The sequence below is a fragment of the Heliconius melpomene genome, chromosome 14 (genome assembly GCF_056956725.1).
Source record: "Heliconius melpomene rosina isolate 202511_hmr_F chromosome 14, ASM5695672v1, whole genome shotgun sequence".
Taxonomy (NCBI): Eukaryota; Metazoa; Arthropoda; class Insecta; order Lepidoptera; family Nymphalidae; genus Heliconius; species Heliconius melpomene.
In genome coordinates, this window is record NC_140402.1 from 2,487,576 (window position 1) to 2,506,244 (window position 18,669).

General features: G+C 31.6%; 2 protein-coding genes across 2 annotated transcripts in view; one reads left to right on the forward strand and one right to left on the reverse strand.

The window, feature by feature from the left end:
• Window positions 1-925: 925 nt before the first annotated feature.
• Window positions 926-2,812, forward strand: LOC146531913 (glutamate receptor ionotropic, kainate glr-3-like). Its single transcript, XM_085197397.1, has one exon. It carries the CDS (start codon window positions 977-979, stop codon window positions 2,810-2,812), a length of 1,836 nt encoding a protein of 611 aa, XP_085053523.1. The 5' UTR covers window positions 926-976.
• A 2,936-nt stretch (window positions 2,813-5,748) lies between these two features.
• The window catches only part of LOC146531914 (atrial natriuretic peptide receptor 1), a 40,415-nt gene continuing 27,494 nt past the window's right edge, over window positions 5,749-18,669 (reverse strand). The window contains exons 9-21 of the mRNA XM_085197737.1: window positions 18,290-18,381; window positions 17,378-17,530; window positions 15,991-16,113; window positions 14,462-14,629; window positions 14,173-14,349; window positions 10,872-11,028; window positions 9,798-9,956; window positions 9,423-9,600; window positions 8,999-9,145; window positions 8,665-8,857; window positions 8,430-8,582; window positions 8,026-8,146; window positions 5,749-7,459 (exon numbers count right to left, since the gene is read on the reverse strand). Of these exons, the coding sequence (XP_085053863.1) occupies window positions 7,191-7,459; window positions 8,026-8,146; window positions 8,430-8,582; window positions 8,665-8,857; window positions 8,999-9,145; window positions 9,423-9,600; window positions 9,798-9,956; window positions 10,872-11,028; window positions 14,173-14,349; window positions 14,462-14,629; window positions 15,991-16,113; window positions 17,378-17,530; window positions 18,290-18,381 (2,090 nt within the window). The 3' untranslated portion in view covers window positions 5,749-7,190. The remainder of the gene's footprint in view (window positions 7,460-8,025; window positions 8,147-8,429; window positions 8,583-8,664; window positions 8,858-8,998; window positions 9,146-9,422; window positions 9,601-9,797; window positions 9,957-10,871; window positions 11,029-14,172; window positions 14,350-14,461; window positions 14,630-15,990; window positions 16,114-17,377; window positions 17,531-18,289; window positions 18,382-18,669) is intronic.

Sequence of the window (18,669 nt, forward strand, 5' to 3'; positions counted from 1 at the left end):
AAACTAAAAAGTAAGAAATAAATTTACTTAACAAAAAACAAAACGTACTTTAATTTTGTTAAACAAAAATAATTAAATAAGATTTTATAATTTTGAAGTCGTTGCCAAGTAAAACAAACAGGCTTAGTATTTAAATATTGTAGTAAGATTGTTGCAGCATAAGCATTTAAACATACAAATTCTTCTAAGTAAAGATTATTATTATATGTAGTAGCAAATAAGTTTTTTACAAAAATGACAAGCTACAATAAAGTGATTATATATACTTTCAGAGAAATTATTACTATTATATTAGAAAACAGCATATAGTTTAGTAAATATGAAAAATATATGAAACGCGTACCTTACAACACCTGTAACGGGATCAAGTACACATTATGTAAATTGTACCTCATATATTCGCTAGAGACGACTCCTTCATATCTTTGCTAAAAAAATGACACTATTTCTATATTACAAAATAATGTTATAAAATTATCTATAAAATAAAGCAAATCAGCTTCACGCTGTATCCCTCACACAGCAGGGAAGGCAGAGGGAACCTAGTGTTAAGCCACTCCGTTCCCCAAACTCTGCTGAATTCTGGAGGCATTGCGTGTTGAGTGGCAGAACTTAAAACCTCGCTTTGCCTCGAGGCACACCAGAGCGAAGAAATGGAAATAGAAACGTAAATAAATATTGCACTTCCTCAAGTGGGAATCGAACCCACACCTCGTCGCGTTACAGTCACACCTTTGTGCCGCTGCAACTTTAGAATGCACTAACTACAGTCTTTGACAGTATTTAGTGCATTCTAATTAATGCAGTCAATATGCAACTATTTTTGTTACGCCAAATGAAGGTATTGTAATGGCAGCATTTAACAGAACAATACAAGATTAATTACGTTCACAAATGGAAAGAAATTTATGTAACCTACAAAATAGAACATTTTAAAATCGAAATACATTCTGAATCAAAACTTTCATAGATAAACATGGCTGTTTTTGTAGTTTTTGTCCTTTCTTTTTTCATAGTTTCTGCAACTGCAAATTTAAAATTTAAAAATGAACATAATCCGCGAAACGAGCGTGTTATTGATAGTGCCACTGACATCGCTAATAATTATTTTAATTTCAGAACACCAACTGTAGTCGTGTCTAAAGAAGTCGATAAAGTTCTAGTCACCAAGTTTATTCAGGCATATCGAGGCCTTATTATTTTAGATCATACCATTGGAGGGCCGCCTAAACAAGTAGTCATTATAATTGAATCATATTACTCTCTAATAAGAACTCTTGGAAAATTGAAGCCCGATTTGAAAGGAAAGACCCTGCTTCATAGCGGAGCCCATTTCTTGATCGTTGTCCTCGCTACTCCACACAGACTTCAGCGTATTAATAGTATTTTATGGGATTATTATGCGACTAATGTTGTAATTGTTATTATGAACAAAAATAATAAAATTGTTCTTTACACATATTATCCGTATAAAAATCATTTGGATTGTCAAAATATAGAACCTACACTCATTGGTTTCTGGGATGACGGAGCTGTTCTTGAAAAAGATTTATTTCCAGATAAAATGAGTGACATGAAAGGATGTCCTCTTTATATATCAACCAACAAAGTATATCATCCTGCTACAGAACAGAAAATTCCTCTGGAAATAATTAAAAGGGCAATCATCAGGTATCTCAGAGATGTGATGAATTTTACACCAATAATTTCAAGTAGAGATTATTTAAGCATTGATTCGGATGGTGCTAAAAATTGGTCAGAGACGCTGGACGACATATTAACTGGATCGGCAAACATTTCTACGTGCAGTATATCTCCAGGCATGGACAGAGTTGGTATTTTAGACTATTCTATACCATACTTCAGAATAAGTATAGCTTGGCTCGGTCCTCCTTTACCTCCCGGCCCAATATGGTGGCGATTGCTGTCGCCTTTAAATGGATACTTGTGGTTAGCCATTTTACTAGTTGTAATTATTGTTAAATCTATTCCGTTTATTATGAAAATCGGACGAGTAAAACAGTTCTGTTCGCAATATTTTAAAAATTCAAATAAATTAGATGGCGTTGTCATACGAATATGGGCTGTGATGATGGGTCAATCCATTAGGGTAAAACCGAGACGTTTTAGAGATTTATACATTTTAAGTCTTTGGATATGGTTCACATTCGTAGTTCGAAGCGCGTATCAGAGTGTTCTTATTGGAGCGCTAAAATCCGATATTGCGGTAGTCAGATTTGTTGATTTACAACAAGCAGTTGATAATGGATATTCATTTGGGGGTAGAGCGGGCGTATTGCCACATTTTGAACATGATCCGTTTATCCGTGACGGATATCAAATATTACAAGAAGAAGAATTCGAAAGAGTTTTCCAAGAAGTGTTAGAAGGCAAGAAAACGTTTATATTTGCTATATCCCTCGAATATGTTTGGGCTTACTGTATGGCGCAAGGGATAAATGAGAATGAATGTGGTCATATTCTTCCTGATTCTATTATGACAGTTCCTTTAGTAATATGGATGCCTAAGAACTCTGCTTTCAAGAGATCTTTGTCTGTTTGGCTTATACGTTTCTTAGAAACTGGTTTATTAGAAAAGGATACAATGAAAATGTCTAGTACTGCGTCTGTATTAAAATCAACTGATCCTAGTGCACTCGAAATTGAACAAGTTGTAAGCAGCATTTTGTGCCTAGCTGTAGGCTATCTTATATCAATTATTGTGTTTATTGTTGAAATAATACTATTTAAAATGAAACAATCGTCCATAGTTAAGAAAAGTAGTAATTTTTTAAAACATATTTCAAAATAGTGACTTTCGCTTTAACAATATAATTTGTTTAATTTAGATATAGTAATGTAGAAAATAGCTTTTAAATTATTTAATTATAATATATAGGTAGGTTTAAAACAGAAATACATAAAATTTGTAGATTATAAAAAATATTTATAACCTACAAGCTCGAGATTCTCTTCGAGATGTTTTAAAGATGCAAGTATTATTACAGTTGCTTCACAATTTGTATATTATAATATTCTGCTGATCCGACAATAGCTGCCAGCTAATGTAATAATTGAATTATGCCATTGACATTGAAAAGAGCAACTGTTGAGTTTCTTGCCGGCTCTTCTCAGCAGAACTGCCTTCCGAACCGGTGGTAGCTTTTTGTTTATAAGTTCATTAGACGATTCAAAAGTGCTTATAATAGTCTATTTGAATAAAGAATATTTTGAATTTGAACTTAGCTTCATAGGAATTATTAATAAAACTAAACTCGTACACGTAAAACCTTTTAACATATTTTACGGCATACAGTAGCTCATGTCACGTGTGATAAATAAAATTACTACTATTTTCTTATTACCCTACGTTTTTATTTCATCTCATTTCACGGTTAAAAATCTCATTTAATATCCACATTATTTTCTTCTACAATTTTATTATAAATGAAATTTCATATATCTATATAATGACAGGTTTTTCATAATATTCCAGTGCAGCAAGCGCAAATTTTAATTGAATAGATTTTTTTCTATCATCATTTTGACTCTTCAAAGTATAAAATATGTTTCTCAAATATATCTCTAGTCAGTTTACCGATGTGTTGTCTTTCACGGTGGCCATATTTTTTTAAATGATATAAATATGTATCCATCTTAACATCTTGTGCTACAGTGTATATGGAATTTAGCTCTTTAAATAAATCCATTTTCTTAGGCCTAACTTCAGTAAGCAATGTTTTCAAATTTGTCATTTTTAATTTTATATATTCTATACTAGGAGATTTATGAGATATTTTATGTAACAATTTGGCTAGTCGTTTAATCATTATTTTCATTAGGTATCCAGTACCTAAGCCTTTAAGAGTTTTGCTCAAGACACCCACGTAAATATGAAGTCTTGATGTAGCAAAACGATGGTCTAATATAATAGTAAATAAATTCACAATAAAATTATACAGTGGTCCAGACATCGGTGGAACTGGGGTTGTTGTTGATTTGAATATAAGCGGCCTAATTAATCAACTTTCGTCAATAATTTCATCACTTACATCGTAATTATAATTTGTAGTCACTTCATTTTCCTTACTTCCATTTACGGACAAAAAAACTAAGCTTAAAACATAAAATCTTACCAGCATTTTCAAGTACAAATGCTTTAGAGTACAAATAAAATTAAATTGATTAAACATACATAAGTCTATCAATTTTTAAATTTTTCAATGGCCATTTTATTATTTACTTTCCATTTTCCTAACAATATTCGTAGAGATTTCATCACCTGAAACAATTTTCACAGTTATTTTTATTTTTCTTACTATAAAAAATTGTTGTGACTGTAAAATTGGGGACAGTCGTAGCGCAGGCAAGTTAGCGTGTGATTGGGAACGTGACAGATTGTGGGTTCTATTCCTAATCAAAGAAACGAAACATTTAATTTAAATATAAGTTAAAATGAAACAATCGTTCATAGTTACGAAAAGAACTATTTTAAAACATATTTCAAAACAGTAACTTTAGATATATTTTATTTAATTTGTATAAAACACCTTTAAAAATGTCTAATTATAACATATAGATAGATTTCAAACAAAAAAAGAAACAAATTTTTAAATAAAATTAGTAGATTATAGAAAATTGCAGTTATTTTGTAGAACATGTATATTTTTTAAATAAAAAAACATTTGGTCACAATATAATATTGATTTTATTAACACCTTTATACTTTTGACTAGAAAAAGAGATTAGTAATTGACATAAATAAAAATTATAGCACGAATAATGTGTATATACTATATATTATACTTTTATTATACAATAGAGTAAATTTTACATTAATAATTGTTATAAAAAATACATATAAAAATATTAAAAAAAACACATCCGAGGGTGGGGCAAGGGTTCAAGTCATGCGGTGGCTCCAGAAAGGTAAAGCTCGGTAAAGCGCTTAATATATAAATAAAGGTAATTAATTTACTAAAAACACTTAATTAATGCTTCGCGTGATATTTATAATTTCTTTATCTTTTTATTTAACAAAAAGAAAGCTTTAAAAATAATAACTATGGGTAATTTATATACAATTTGTAGGTACTACAAATTATCAACACAAACTACTAAAATTTCACAAGATACATTGACTAAGGTAAACAAATACCAAGCTTAACTTATTTAACACTTCTTTCGTATTTTCATTCAATTCTAATTAACAACTTTTTTAGGCAGGATCGTCATAAATATTTGATTTTAGACCGACAAAATGTTGTCGACACTGACTGTAAAAGAAGCAGTTATGGTATCGAAAATTTACTAGATTAGATTACCTTTAGGTACGCTGGATACATGGTAAAGCTAAAATAATTATCCAATTGGAAATTGACCCCACAATTACGTCACAGTCACTTCCCTTTTACATTTTTTAAAATTTTCTATTTAGAATATTACAAACATTTTATTAATAGTGATAATATCGTGAAACACATATAAAAATATAAAATATTTCTCTACATCTACAATTAATTTTCTACAATAATATATTAATATCATAATATATTTTGTTTCTTTTTTTTTTTGTTTAAATAATATAAACATGCACCACGTTAACTAATATTTTTTAGGCAATTCAGATAAGTTACATACAAACAAGAAAAATATTTCTTTGCTTTTTTTTTAAATATTATAATATTGAAAATATACTAAGTCCTATAGAAGATTATGTATGTATTATATTTATTCGTTATCTATTGCAATTAGTACTTGTTTATCAGTTTTAAAAAGTCTTATTGTAAAGCAAATATACATATCCATATATACCTGTATATTTATTGTACTCATTTTTTTAACATGTTACTGTCTCTATTAATCGACTGATATTTCCTGACCTAATAAGCCTTGTTTGTTGTATATTACCTTTCATTTTAATAAAGCGAAAATAGTTTACAAAATTGTGTTTCACAGTTCATGGCAACAAAATAAGCGTAAACTGCTTTTAATATATTTAGCGGGAGCTAAAGCTTTCACGTTATTTTAATATTTCATTCAAAAAACACCGCACAAGGATTATATAACCAAAAATATATGCTTTATTTTATTTAACACCCTAAGAAAACATAATAACCTCAGAAAACGTAGTATAATATAAACTCTTTTGTAACTTTATTGGGTAGTACTGGTTGATACATATTTGTCCACACAATTGAAAAACAGAGAAATAAGAATCGACAAAAATGTTTAAATATTCTCTATATTTAAACTTCACCAAGTTAAAAAACAAGCATTAATTACTTACATACTTACAGATAGAACGCAACTTTTAAAGAACAAATAAAAATATATTTTTCTATCATAAATTATACAAGGTCAAATCAACACGACTTTTTAATTTGCCTTGTGTTGTCCATATAAATGTGCGGTTCACATTCGTTTCTTTCTAAGAAACTAATTGATAGCGTTCGTGTGTATTCATTCTACAGAATAAAAAAACGTAATTTTATCTATACATCTAACTAACCCTCTTATTTCAACGAACGAGCTATGTTGTTAGCTTTTAATTAAAGCTTTTACATTGAAATAACGTTGATTAAGCTTAGCTAGATACACGTGTTTTAAGTTAAATTATTTGAATATAAACTTTTTGGTTATCCGGCGAGGCTTTGAAGGTTTTCTGTAAGAGATACCGATCATTTGTTATCGTTTTATATTTCCAAAACATAAAAATTGTAGGCGTTCACTGTTTTGAGCACTTTTTTCTTAGAAATAGGAATAACAAGGCAACAACGCAAGGAAAAAAATATCTTAAATAAACAAATAATCTAAAATTTAATTTTTTGGTTTAATCGACAATCGATAATATTTTTGTACTTTATAAATCGTTTTTTTTATTGATTAAATAAAACTATTTTTTAACAAAAAGGACCTAGGGGTAAAAAAGAGTTAGGACTACGGTAACATTAGGTTTCTGCTGCATTTCCGAAAGGCTAAAGAGATTTAATCGAGCCTCGTATATTTTTGTCTATTTTAAAATATTAAGTAAAATTTTTATACCATACTTCGCTGTCAGGAAAATATTTGATATTACAATACATACCTTATTTAATATATAACAAGTTTTCTATATAATTAAATTAATTATTTAATTAGAGTACAAACGTCTGTTACAAAAGTTATAAAATACATATTAATTTTCCAATTTAAGCAGCTAATGTTGGTGGATCTACAACCAAATACGGTGTATGCAACAAAGGAGGTTGGGGCAAAGCTGGGAATAAAATCGGGTATTGTGGAGGAGGCTGGGGTCCTTGCGAGACCAGCCTCGCTTCTGGTTCAGAACAATGCAATAACCAATGAGTAAGCATTCGACCGCGTCCTTTTAGCTCCACCTCCCCTCGCCTCTCCACCACGAATGTGCCCCATTGTTGGAGTAATATCCTTGTGTTTTCACTTAGATGAATCCTCAATGCTAGAAATTAAATTATTTCTTTGTTTTTTCACTATTCCAATAATATTTAACAAAAACAAGGACATCATCGCACTTAAAAACTTAATTGCTAATGTGTTAGGTAATGAAAAGTTAGCTCGCCCACCGAGGGTTCCGTACAAAAATTGGAGGTCTCGAGCTGTTTTAGTTCTGATTTTTTCCTGAACTAGTATTACCTGTAAATGCTAACTGCCATAATTCTAGGTCAACCCTAGCAGAAGAAGTACCCTAACCCTAGAAGTAGCCTATTAATTTTGATTCCCTTTATACTCGTAGTGTCGAGATACGTGTTTTTCGCGATATAAAGGGCAATATCTTTTTTAGATATTTAATAATATATTTTTTTCAGGAAATCAAGTGTATATGGTTTGATTTTCAACTCGATATATCCAAGCGTTCCTGAGATAAAGGCTATTGACAGACAGGCAGACGGACGGACGGCCACGATCTGATCTTATAAGGGCAACCCTTGTTCCTTAAAAGGTACGGAACCCTAAAAATATTAACAAACAAGAACAAACGTAGTAACAGTACATTTTCGTACTCACGTTGTCCAGTAGACTCCATCCTGCTAGCAGTGTTCACAGTATCGCCGAAGAGACAGTAGTGCGGCATTTTGACACCCACCACGCCCGCGCACACCGGCCCCGAGTGGACGCCCACACGCACCTAACGCAAAATAAAGTCAAAATGAACCAAAAAAAGTATTGTATTTATTTTACATACAATGTTTCGAAATAGTTTAAAATCATAAATAGGCCTTCACATAAAAATGGAAGATCTATTCCAAGTATGTGTGATATTTAATTTATGAAGTAATCATGAAACCCAAAAAAACTTATCTAAATTAAAAACTTATAAAAAATATATCTTTTATATACATTTTTAAAATATAAAAACAAAAACATTATACAATATTTGTCTTGTTGTATACTTATAAAATATACTTCACCTCAAGTCTATGAGCGGGGCGATGTCTCACAACAAAGCTTCTAACCGCCTCCACAATGGCTAGGGCCATTAAACATATTTCTCGCGCGTGTAAATCTCCATTGCGCTCAGGTAACCCTGAGACCACCATGTACGCGTCCCCGATTGTTTCTACCTGTTTAATTAATTTGTTTTACCTCAGGCTATACCCCTAATATTTATTCATTTTATAATAAAATATACTGTAATGTTCTTACTTTATACACGTCATAATAACCGATGATTCTATCAAACGTGCTGTATAAGTCGTTGAGGAGGTCAACGACCTGAATGGGCGTGGACGCGGCGCAGAGCTCCGTGAAGCCGACGATGTCACTAAAGTAGACGGTGACACATTCGAAGCTCTCCGGCTGAACTACTTCACCCGCCATCAGTTGTTGTGCAACAGGTCTATACATAAATGTTTATACTAATTATAAATATTACGTATTTGTAGATCCTTACTGTAAAATTTTATTTATTTTCCAAATTTATCATATTCAAGATAAAAATATTCCATATAATATATTTTACAACTTGTAGATAACTGACCGCGGAAGCACTTGGTACAGCAGTTCTTCAGATCGTTTCTTTTCCAAAGAGAGCTGTTCCGTCTTCTCCTCTACGAGAGACTCGAGATTGTTAGCGTACTGTTCCATACGACGTAAAAGATCGTCCATCAAATTGTCACAGTATCCCCTGATAACAATGAAAACTTATTGAAATTGCATTTAATAACTGATTTGTGTTTCGAAATTGATATTGGTACTCCTAAAAATCATATTTTATGATTGTATTGGTTAAAATTTTAGCTGATGAGGTATGATATTTTTATGATTAGTAAGAAATATTAGTTAAATATACATATAATGCTATAAAAGTAAAATAAAAAAATTATGGGATAATCAAACAAATTAATAAAGATAAAATTGTCATAAATACATAATATTTTCCATTAATTATTAAAAAAACTAACTTGATGTAATTAGCGTTAATAGTATCAAATGAAGGGCGATCATCTGGTGTATCCAGCCAGCATCGCGCAGCCAGCTCTAGTAACTCCGCCGCAGCCCCTCCTGCTGAGCCCACCTCACCCAGTCCCACTACTGGGCGGAATGGTGGAGTCTCGTGGGCACAAACTCGTGATACTATTTCTAAACAATTTTCCATCAAATTAAATTCAGTAAAAAAGCGAAAAAATTAAAAATTATAGCGTAGTACATGCTAATTGCGCAAAACCCTATGCATAAGCATTTAAAAAGAGGTATAAAGTTACTCAAACAGTAAATATAAACATTACGCATATATTATATTTAAGCATTATTATAATTTTATTTAATATAATTTTCACCTTTATTAGACATAGTAGCAGAATAATGATGAAATGGTCCAGCGCGTAGCACAATTTCTTCAAGGATGATACCAAAACTGTAAACGTCTCCTTTAGGAGAGGCGACGACTCCCGGGTACACGCTGCCCGCTACGAGTTCTGGCGCTGTCCATAGTAACTCTAAAAATTATATACATAGGTTTATAATTTATACTCAACTGAGAGGTTTTCACAATTTATTTATGTTCATTCGATATATATTTATGTACTTCATGTATAGCTTTTTTATACTTTTTATATATTAGTGGGTGTAGTATAAATTATTAAATTAACAAGAAGATAAATAAAATTAAATACATCAAAATGTTTTTTACTCTAAACATGTTCAAATTTTTGAAGCTATCGATATCTACGATAGCTCTACGCCACCATATATTTACAGCTACACAGATGCTACGATGCTACGATTTTTATAGCAAGAGCAGTGGTGATGAAAATCACATTTTTGACTTTTTCAATTATATTTTATTTATCTTGTGATATGTTTTTATTCCTGTTACTAATTTAAGAAAATATATTTTACATGTTAACTTTGCGAATATACAGGAGTTATCACGGTAAAAATATTTGTACGGAGTTAGTACATATACATATTTTCATTTAACATATTATCCCGTAACATTATTCTTGTACAAAAATATAAATAAAAATACTAATATAACGATCACTTCTCTAACTTTAACGAAAGTGCCAACATTGCAATGTCACGGCAACTGCTACGAGTGCTACGAGTGCTACGCCGCTACGACATGACATTCTATTTGAGGACAGATTCAATCTACTTTTCGCAACTTGAACGAACACGTCTTGTAATTTTCTACGAATTTTACTCTCACAAGGTTTTACCGCATTAAGACATTCAAATTAATAATTTCAATGTACTTTTTTAATTCCTTTTTTTCAGCTTCACGTTACAAATGAAAAAACAATACTTAAACCCCAAGAAACTATCGTGGCATGACTGAGGCATTTAAAGTAATGACTTCTGAAACGAAGTCTAAAACATTTAGAAACAAAAACGTTTTAGATAAATACTGTAGTAGTAGGCGTCGTCTTTAATCAAGTCGGTGGGCGTGCAGAGCGTGTTGAGGCCATAGTCTGAGATCTTCAACACGAAGCGTCCATCGATCAAGCAGTTGGACGAACGCAGCTTGCCGTGAGCCCCCAGTCCGCTATGGAGGTAGCACATTCCCTGTATTTCAATAAACCAATATTACTGCTATTAATTTATTAATCTGAATTACTTTGGTGATTCATTAATATTATAATTTATAAGACAATTTAATAAATGTATTGTAACAATAAGTCTCACAGCATATTTTAAATTGATATAACTCTTTTATAGTTTTTTCAAAGAACCACAAATTCCCAAATATTTGCTGAACCACTGAAAATCGCTGAGCATACATGAGGGTGAAACGGATAAGTACTGAGGTCCACTACCAATTATATAAACATGCACCAAATTACCTAATGGATCTAATGATTGACCCTAAATTAACACGACACGTGCTTAATCAAAGTAAAACTTTGAAATAGGATAATTATACCTTTAACCCTTTTCAACGTCAACAATATGTAGCTATACAAAGCCTAAATAATATAAGATGTATGACGCATTAATTTAAAAGATAACAAAGAAAAATAATTAAAAGTCTTTTTAGATCCATGTTAGAATCATATGAGCTAGTTCAAATTAATTTGAACCTAGTTCGGGTATGAATGTTAGATTGAATGGAATACAGGAATTGCTGCAATGGTGACGGATACACGAAATCTAAATAATTTCAGATACCTAACTATATATATATATAAACTATAGCGCTATGCCATGCTAATTGTATATTTATTTTTTTAATATCAATTTTAAAATATTAAAATGTATAATAGAATGCGAGGCCGGCGCAGCGGCACAAGGGTGTAACTGTAACGCGACGGTTGTGGGTTCGAGCCCTTCTCGAGGAAGTGAAATATTTATTTACGATTATATTTCCAATTCTTCGCTCTGGTGTCGAGGCTAAGCGCAGCGTTAAGTTCCTCCACTCAACACGCAATGTTTCCAGAATTCTGCCGAAAGTGGGGAACAATGATGTCTCTGTTTACCCTGCTCTATAAGGGATACAGTATGGAGTTAAAAATATAATAATAATTTCGTTTTTAATATAAAATAAAAGTACATAAAGTATACTATAAATATAATGCCATTGTAACACTATTACGCTATAAAATAACTGTGCAAGATAAATCAACAAGTTAGCTATTATAGGAGCTCAGTATTATAGGTCAAAGTCGTAAAATCTAAGCTCATTGTTAACTCTGCTGACAAGTGCGGATCTAGTAGGGTATAAACTGTTGTTAGAAACACTTGAGATCTATGACAGGTTCTCGTTGACTTTGTAACTTTTGATCTTGAAATCGGAAATCAATAACGCTGCCAGCTTCACGCTCTATCCCGTACATAGCAGGGTAGGCAGAGGGAACCTGGGAACGTAGTGTTAAACCATTCCGTTCTACTTTTCAATGGTGACGGATACACGAAATCTAAATAATTTCAGATACCTAACTATATATATATATAAACTATAGCGCTATGCCATGCTAATTGTATATTTATTTTTTTAATATCAATTTTAAAATATTAAAATGTATAATAGAATGCGAGGCCGGCGCAGCGGCACAAGGGTGTAACTGTAACGCGACGGTTGTGGGTTCGAGCCCTTCTCGAGGAAGTGAAATATTTATTTACGATTATATTTCCAATTCTTCGCTCTGGTGTCGAGGCTAAGCGCAGCGTTAAGTTCCTCCACTCAACACGCAATGTTTCCAGAATTCTGCCGAAAGTGGGGAACAATGATGTCTCTGTTTACCCTGCTCTATAAGGGATACAGTATGGAGTTAAAAATATAATAATAATTTCGTTTTTAATATAAAATAAAAGTACATAAAGTATACTATAAATATAATGCCATTGTAACACTATTACGCTATAAAATAACTGTGCAAGATAAATCAACAAGTTAGCTATTATAGGAGCTCAGTATTATAGGTCAAAGTCGTAAAATCTAAGCTCATTGTTAACTCTGCTGACAAGTGCGGATCTAGTAGGGTATAAACTGTTGTTAGAAACACTTGAGATCTATGACAGGTTCTCGTTGACTTTGTAACTTTTGATCTTGAAATCGGAAATCAATAACGCTGCCAGCTTCACGCTCTATCCCGTACATAGCAGGGTAGGCAGAGGGAACCTGGGAACGTAGTGTTAAACCATTCCGTTCTACTTTTCAATGGTGACGGATACACGAAATCTAAATAATTTCAGATACCTAACTATATATATATATAAACTATAGCGCTATGCCATGCTAATTGTATATTTATTTTTTTAATATCAATTTTAAAATATTAAAATGTATAATAGAATGCGAGGCCGGCGCAGCGGCACAAGGGTGTAACTGTAACGCGACGGTTGTGGGTTCGAGCCCTTCTCGAGGAAGTGAAATATTTATTTACGATTATATTTCCAATTCTTCGCTCTGGTGTCGAGGCTAAGCGCAGCGTTAAGTTCCTCCACTCAACACGCAATGTTTCCAGAATTCTGCCGAAAGTGGGGAACAATGATGTCTCTGTTTACCCTGCTCTATAAGGGATACAGTATGGAGTTAAAAATATAATAATAATTTCGTTTTTAATATAAAATAAAAGTACATAAAGTATACTATAAATATAATGCCATTGTAACACTATTACGCTATAAAATAACTGTGCAAGATAAATCAACAAGTTAGCTATTATAGGAGCTCAGTATTATAGGTCAAAGTCGTAAAATCTAAGCTCATTGTTAACTCTGCTGACAAGTGCGGATCTAGTAGGGTATAAACTGTTGTTAGAAACACTTGAGATCTATGACAGGTTCTCGTTGACTTTGTAACTTTTGATCTTGAAATCGGAAATCAATAACGCTGCCAGCTTCACGCTCTATCCCGTACATAGCAGGGTAGGCAGAGGGAACCTGGGAACGTAGTGTTAAACCATTCCGTTCTACTTTTCGCCGAATTCTGGACGTATTGCGAGTTGAGTAGCATAACTCAACGGTCTATATAATAGATGCGTATGTTATTGTTTTTATTTAATTAATTAATATAATTTACATAACAATAGACAAAATTTCATTTTGCCGTAATTCTTGCTATTTGGTGGTGCAGTATTATGACTTTATTTAAGGTACTTAAATAATTTATTTGTTTTTAAAGATAAACATACTTTTGCTTAGTTAAACTTTAAGTCAAATCTAAACAAAATAATGATTTATATTACTATAAAAATACGAACACCGTACCTGCACAATATCATGTACCAGAGAAGTTCTAAAATTCCAGTCTAATTGCAGTTCCTCATTAGCTAGGACGTCCTTCAGAGAACCCTTCGGGCAGTATTCAGTCAGAATGAAGACTAAAGGGCAATCGACACACGCGCCAATAAAACGTGCTGTGTTTTCGTGAGATACGTTGCGAGCCTAGTGAAAAATTTTACTATTTATATAAAATTCAAATATAATACAAAATTACTCTCTGTTTATAACGATATTTATAGATTAACTAAATAAATAAAAAAAGAATATGACTTACTTGTTTGATCTCCCAAAGCAATTTTTTATTTAAATCTAATTTTTTCCTATGTATCTTCTTCACTGCCACACGATTGCCCTTATATAGGCCAACCGTAAAAGAGGAGAGTGTAACAGAAGGGCTTATTCCAGCGGAGTTTGAACTGCGTGTACTCCAGCCTAAAGATAACTAAAACAAAAAAAAATATTTTTTTTGCTTACATAAAATAGATCCCAATTCTTTAATTTCCTTGCTTTTCTAAATTAATTGAAAAACGAGATTAAATATTTTCAATATAATATAGGCTAGATGGGGTGACGATATTCGCAAAGTAGCGGGCAGCGGCTGGATGCGAAGAGCTGAAGATCGAGCTCAGTGGCGTACCATTGGAGAGGCCTATGTCCAGCAGTGGACGAGGACAGGCTGATGATGATGATGATGATGATGATAGACTTACATAAGTCTTAAAATGCAATTATTTACTTAGTTGTAAGATTTATAATTTCGTATACTTCGAATATAACCTTAATAACATTGTAGATTTAGTTAATTATAGCATTTTTTCTCGTTAGGTACTTATTCTCTGTAATGATGCCTGTAGAACATTTTTCTAGAAATCTTTTTAGAGACATATTACAATAAAATTTGTAATTTAATTACCTTATCATTTTCATACAGTTCTTTAACAAAACAAGGTATATTAAAATCAAACAATTAATAACAATAACACGATTGACCTTAAACTAATTATAAAAGATTATTTTTATAATAATTCACAGAAACCTTTTGTATTTACTGAAGCCTTTCACTTTGTTTGATTTGAATTAATATTTAATAAGCAATAAAAACAACGAATTGGAAGCATTTAATGAATTCAATAATTACGTGACGACGTGACGTAATTAGCAATGTACCGTAGGTATTTGGCGACATACTGAAATATAAAACTTAATGAAGCGTATTGCGTTAAATGAGTGTTCATTGATTTAATTAGCATCTTCTCCATTTCATTGAAAAAACCAGTACTAATTTACAAACTGTATGTACCTAATATGATAAGTTTAATTATTAAGATTGTATTTAGTTAGGACAATTAGTGAGCCGAATTCTCGAGGCAATTCTTAGAGGAAATGGAAATATCAAAGATTCCATTTCTTCGAGTGGGGATTGAATCCACAACCTAACGCGTTAACAGTCGCACGCTTGTGCCCCTGTGCCATAACTAGCATTTAATTCTAATTAACTAAGTACTAGTAATTGAATTGAAAGACTTTGTTTTTTATCCTTTGAGGTACATGTAAAGTCTATTATCTAGGAACATAGGAAAATTACAAGTAAAAACTTTAACTTTAAGCTTTACATTAGGTTGTCTATATTTATAAAATATAATAAATAAATCAGCTTCACGCTCTATCCCGCACACAGCAGGGTAGGCAGAGGGAACCTAGTGTTAAGACATTCCGTTCCTCATTTTTTGCCGAATTACGGAGGCATAGATCATATTCATGATCTTGATTATTGTTAATATGAAATAAGTGATAATTACATACCTTAAGCACTTCATTGATGCTGTGCAAGGCAGGACTGGAGCCGAGACCAGTTCCCACCTCCACCAACACCTCTTCGGGGCGAACGCGCCACGCCGTGTTGTTCAACTCTGCATCTATACGCACCTGTCTAACAATATAATAAACTTAATTTGTATAATAGATTATTTTTAGATTAGATATAATTAAACTTAAAGAAATCAAATATTACTTAAATATTTGTATATTACAAAATATTTTACGATCGTATATCAAAATAATAATCCGGGAAAATGATCAAATTTCATTAAGGCATCATAAAGATAATTTTGCCTCCTGCTCGTATAGCACACTGAGAGACTTATAAAGTTACAAAGAAAATTTCTATAGAGCCTACTAATATGTATTCTACTTAGTAACTATAAGATCAAATAACAACCACTCAAAAGCTTCCATATTCTGTCTACATACATATATTTGCTTGTAAATATGAAAATACACAAAGGACATAGTATTAAGTTGATTTTACTTTACAGGTGTTCCATTTTCGTATATAATTTTATATTTTTCTCTGGGTACCGGTGATTGTACTGTTTGTTTGTTTTCTTTTTCGAAATAGATTGCATTTTTTTATATAAAATTTTTCAATTATATAATATTTATTTTAATAGCATTAGGACTTGCAGCGTTTTCATTATAATTATTATCTAGGATCTAGGATTTCTACAAGATGCCTAAAATGTATTTGTTAAATATTTTGTATACTTACTTGTAAGCCACGCAACCCGCGGTAAAGGCGATTGTCAAGAATACCGCCAGCCCAATAAAGCAATATATCAACACTGCCTGGGCCTCTGAGCAGCGTGAAAATGGATCATAATTTACAATTTGTGTCTAAAACACTATATCTTTTATTTTATATCTCACAGAATAAACTTACGACACTTGGTGTTAACGTGTCTACGAAAAATACAATGTTATTATGAAAAATATTTCGAACTCTAAAATCTACCAATTTTCTGTAGATGTTTATTAGATTGTTTCCTAATAAAAAGGTGAAATTAAGGTTTATTTTAAGACTAGAAACTAAAGGCTTCTTCTCTAGCATTTAATATATTATATATAGTCGTAGTCCAGTCACAATTCGCAAAGCAATTTACTCGTACTGTAATGTCATTCGTATAAATGATACAAGGTTTACTTCAAATTTTATTTACGATACTTTTTAGCTAATATTAAAACTGTTCTTCTTTAGTAACAGCTAAATAAATGATATCCGTATATAATAGTACTCGTTTATAGATATCATGAATTTTGACGTACAAGAAGAAAAACCACCCAACCCTCAAAATTTAGTGTTTTGGCTAAAATTTTAATAAATTAGTGAAATAAAAAATTATAAAAGATTTACATGGACCTCACCTCCTTGGCACATAGGATCAGTACCGAGGAAGCCGCAGCGCGGTTTGTCGGGCGGAGGGCCGCGCCGGCCACCGGGCCAGTGGATGGCCTTGCCGGGTACTGGCTTGTAGCTGCTGTTTAAGCCGTGGTAGAAAGCCACCACCTATATTTTTTTATAATAAACAATAAGATTAATTTTAGCCTGTCATGGCAAAGCGGCGTGTGATGGTAAACGCGACGGTTGTGGATTCGATCTACACTCGAGGTAATGAATTATTATTTATTAATATTTTCAGTTATTCGCAAAACAATAAAAGGCAAAACGCGGCGTTGAGTTTCGCCACTCATCTTCAAACAAAATCAGGGCAATACAATATGCAATATTAATATATTATTATGCTTAAGTTGTCATAATTGCTTTAAATAACATTATAATGTTATTATTTTACATTGAATATTAAAATGAGGACATTTATATGAATTTATGCAAGTGTAATGACATTTACTGAAATTATATGTATTTGGGTCAGCACCCATTATAATTATTGTTACATTTGATTATCATAAAACTATTAATCCATGTAGAATATACTTTTATTAAATTAGAGAATAAATTTTACATTTTTAAATATAAATTATTATAAAAAAAATACATTTAAAACTATTAATTATTATTAACCGATTTCTGTAAAAGGAGGTTCTCCATTCGACTGTATTTGTTATGTTTATTACCTCAGAACCGTGGACCGATTTTGATTCATTTTTTTTTTTGGTCCAGTTTAAACAATGCCATCCGTGAGAAAATTATATAAATCTTAAATTAGCTTTAAAAATGTTCGTGACTAAAAGTAAGTTAACTCAACTTCAACTATTAGTGACTTAAACAACTTAAACTTTTTTTGGTAAATATATTTGAACTCACTTCAAATTTTCCAGTAACAGGATCGAGGTCCAAAATTGCGTAATCGGCATCTCTGTCTCCAACGGAGTCGATGCGGACGTGTCCTGTTATACCTGACAAATGAAATCTATTTAATATATAAAGTAAGCATTGTTACACTAAATATATTATACGTTTATTTCAACAAAGATATTTATATGTATACTGTATAGATATACAGAATTGAACTGCGACAAAATTCGTATTTGGTTTAATATATAAAATAATAATAATGAAATGCTTTCATATATTTTAAATACTTTACCTAGTGCTATATGGAATGACTTATCACTAGACTCTTTTTGGTTATCATATATAAAAAGGTAAAGTATACGTATACATAAATAAAATTCTATTATATA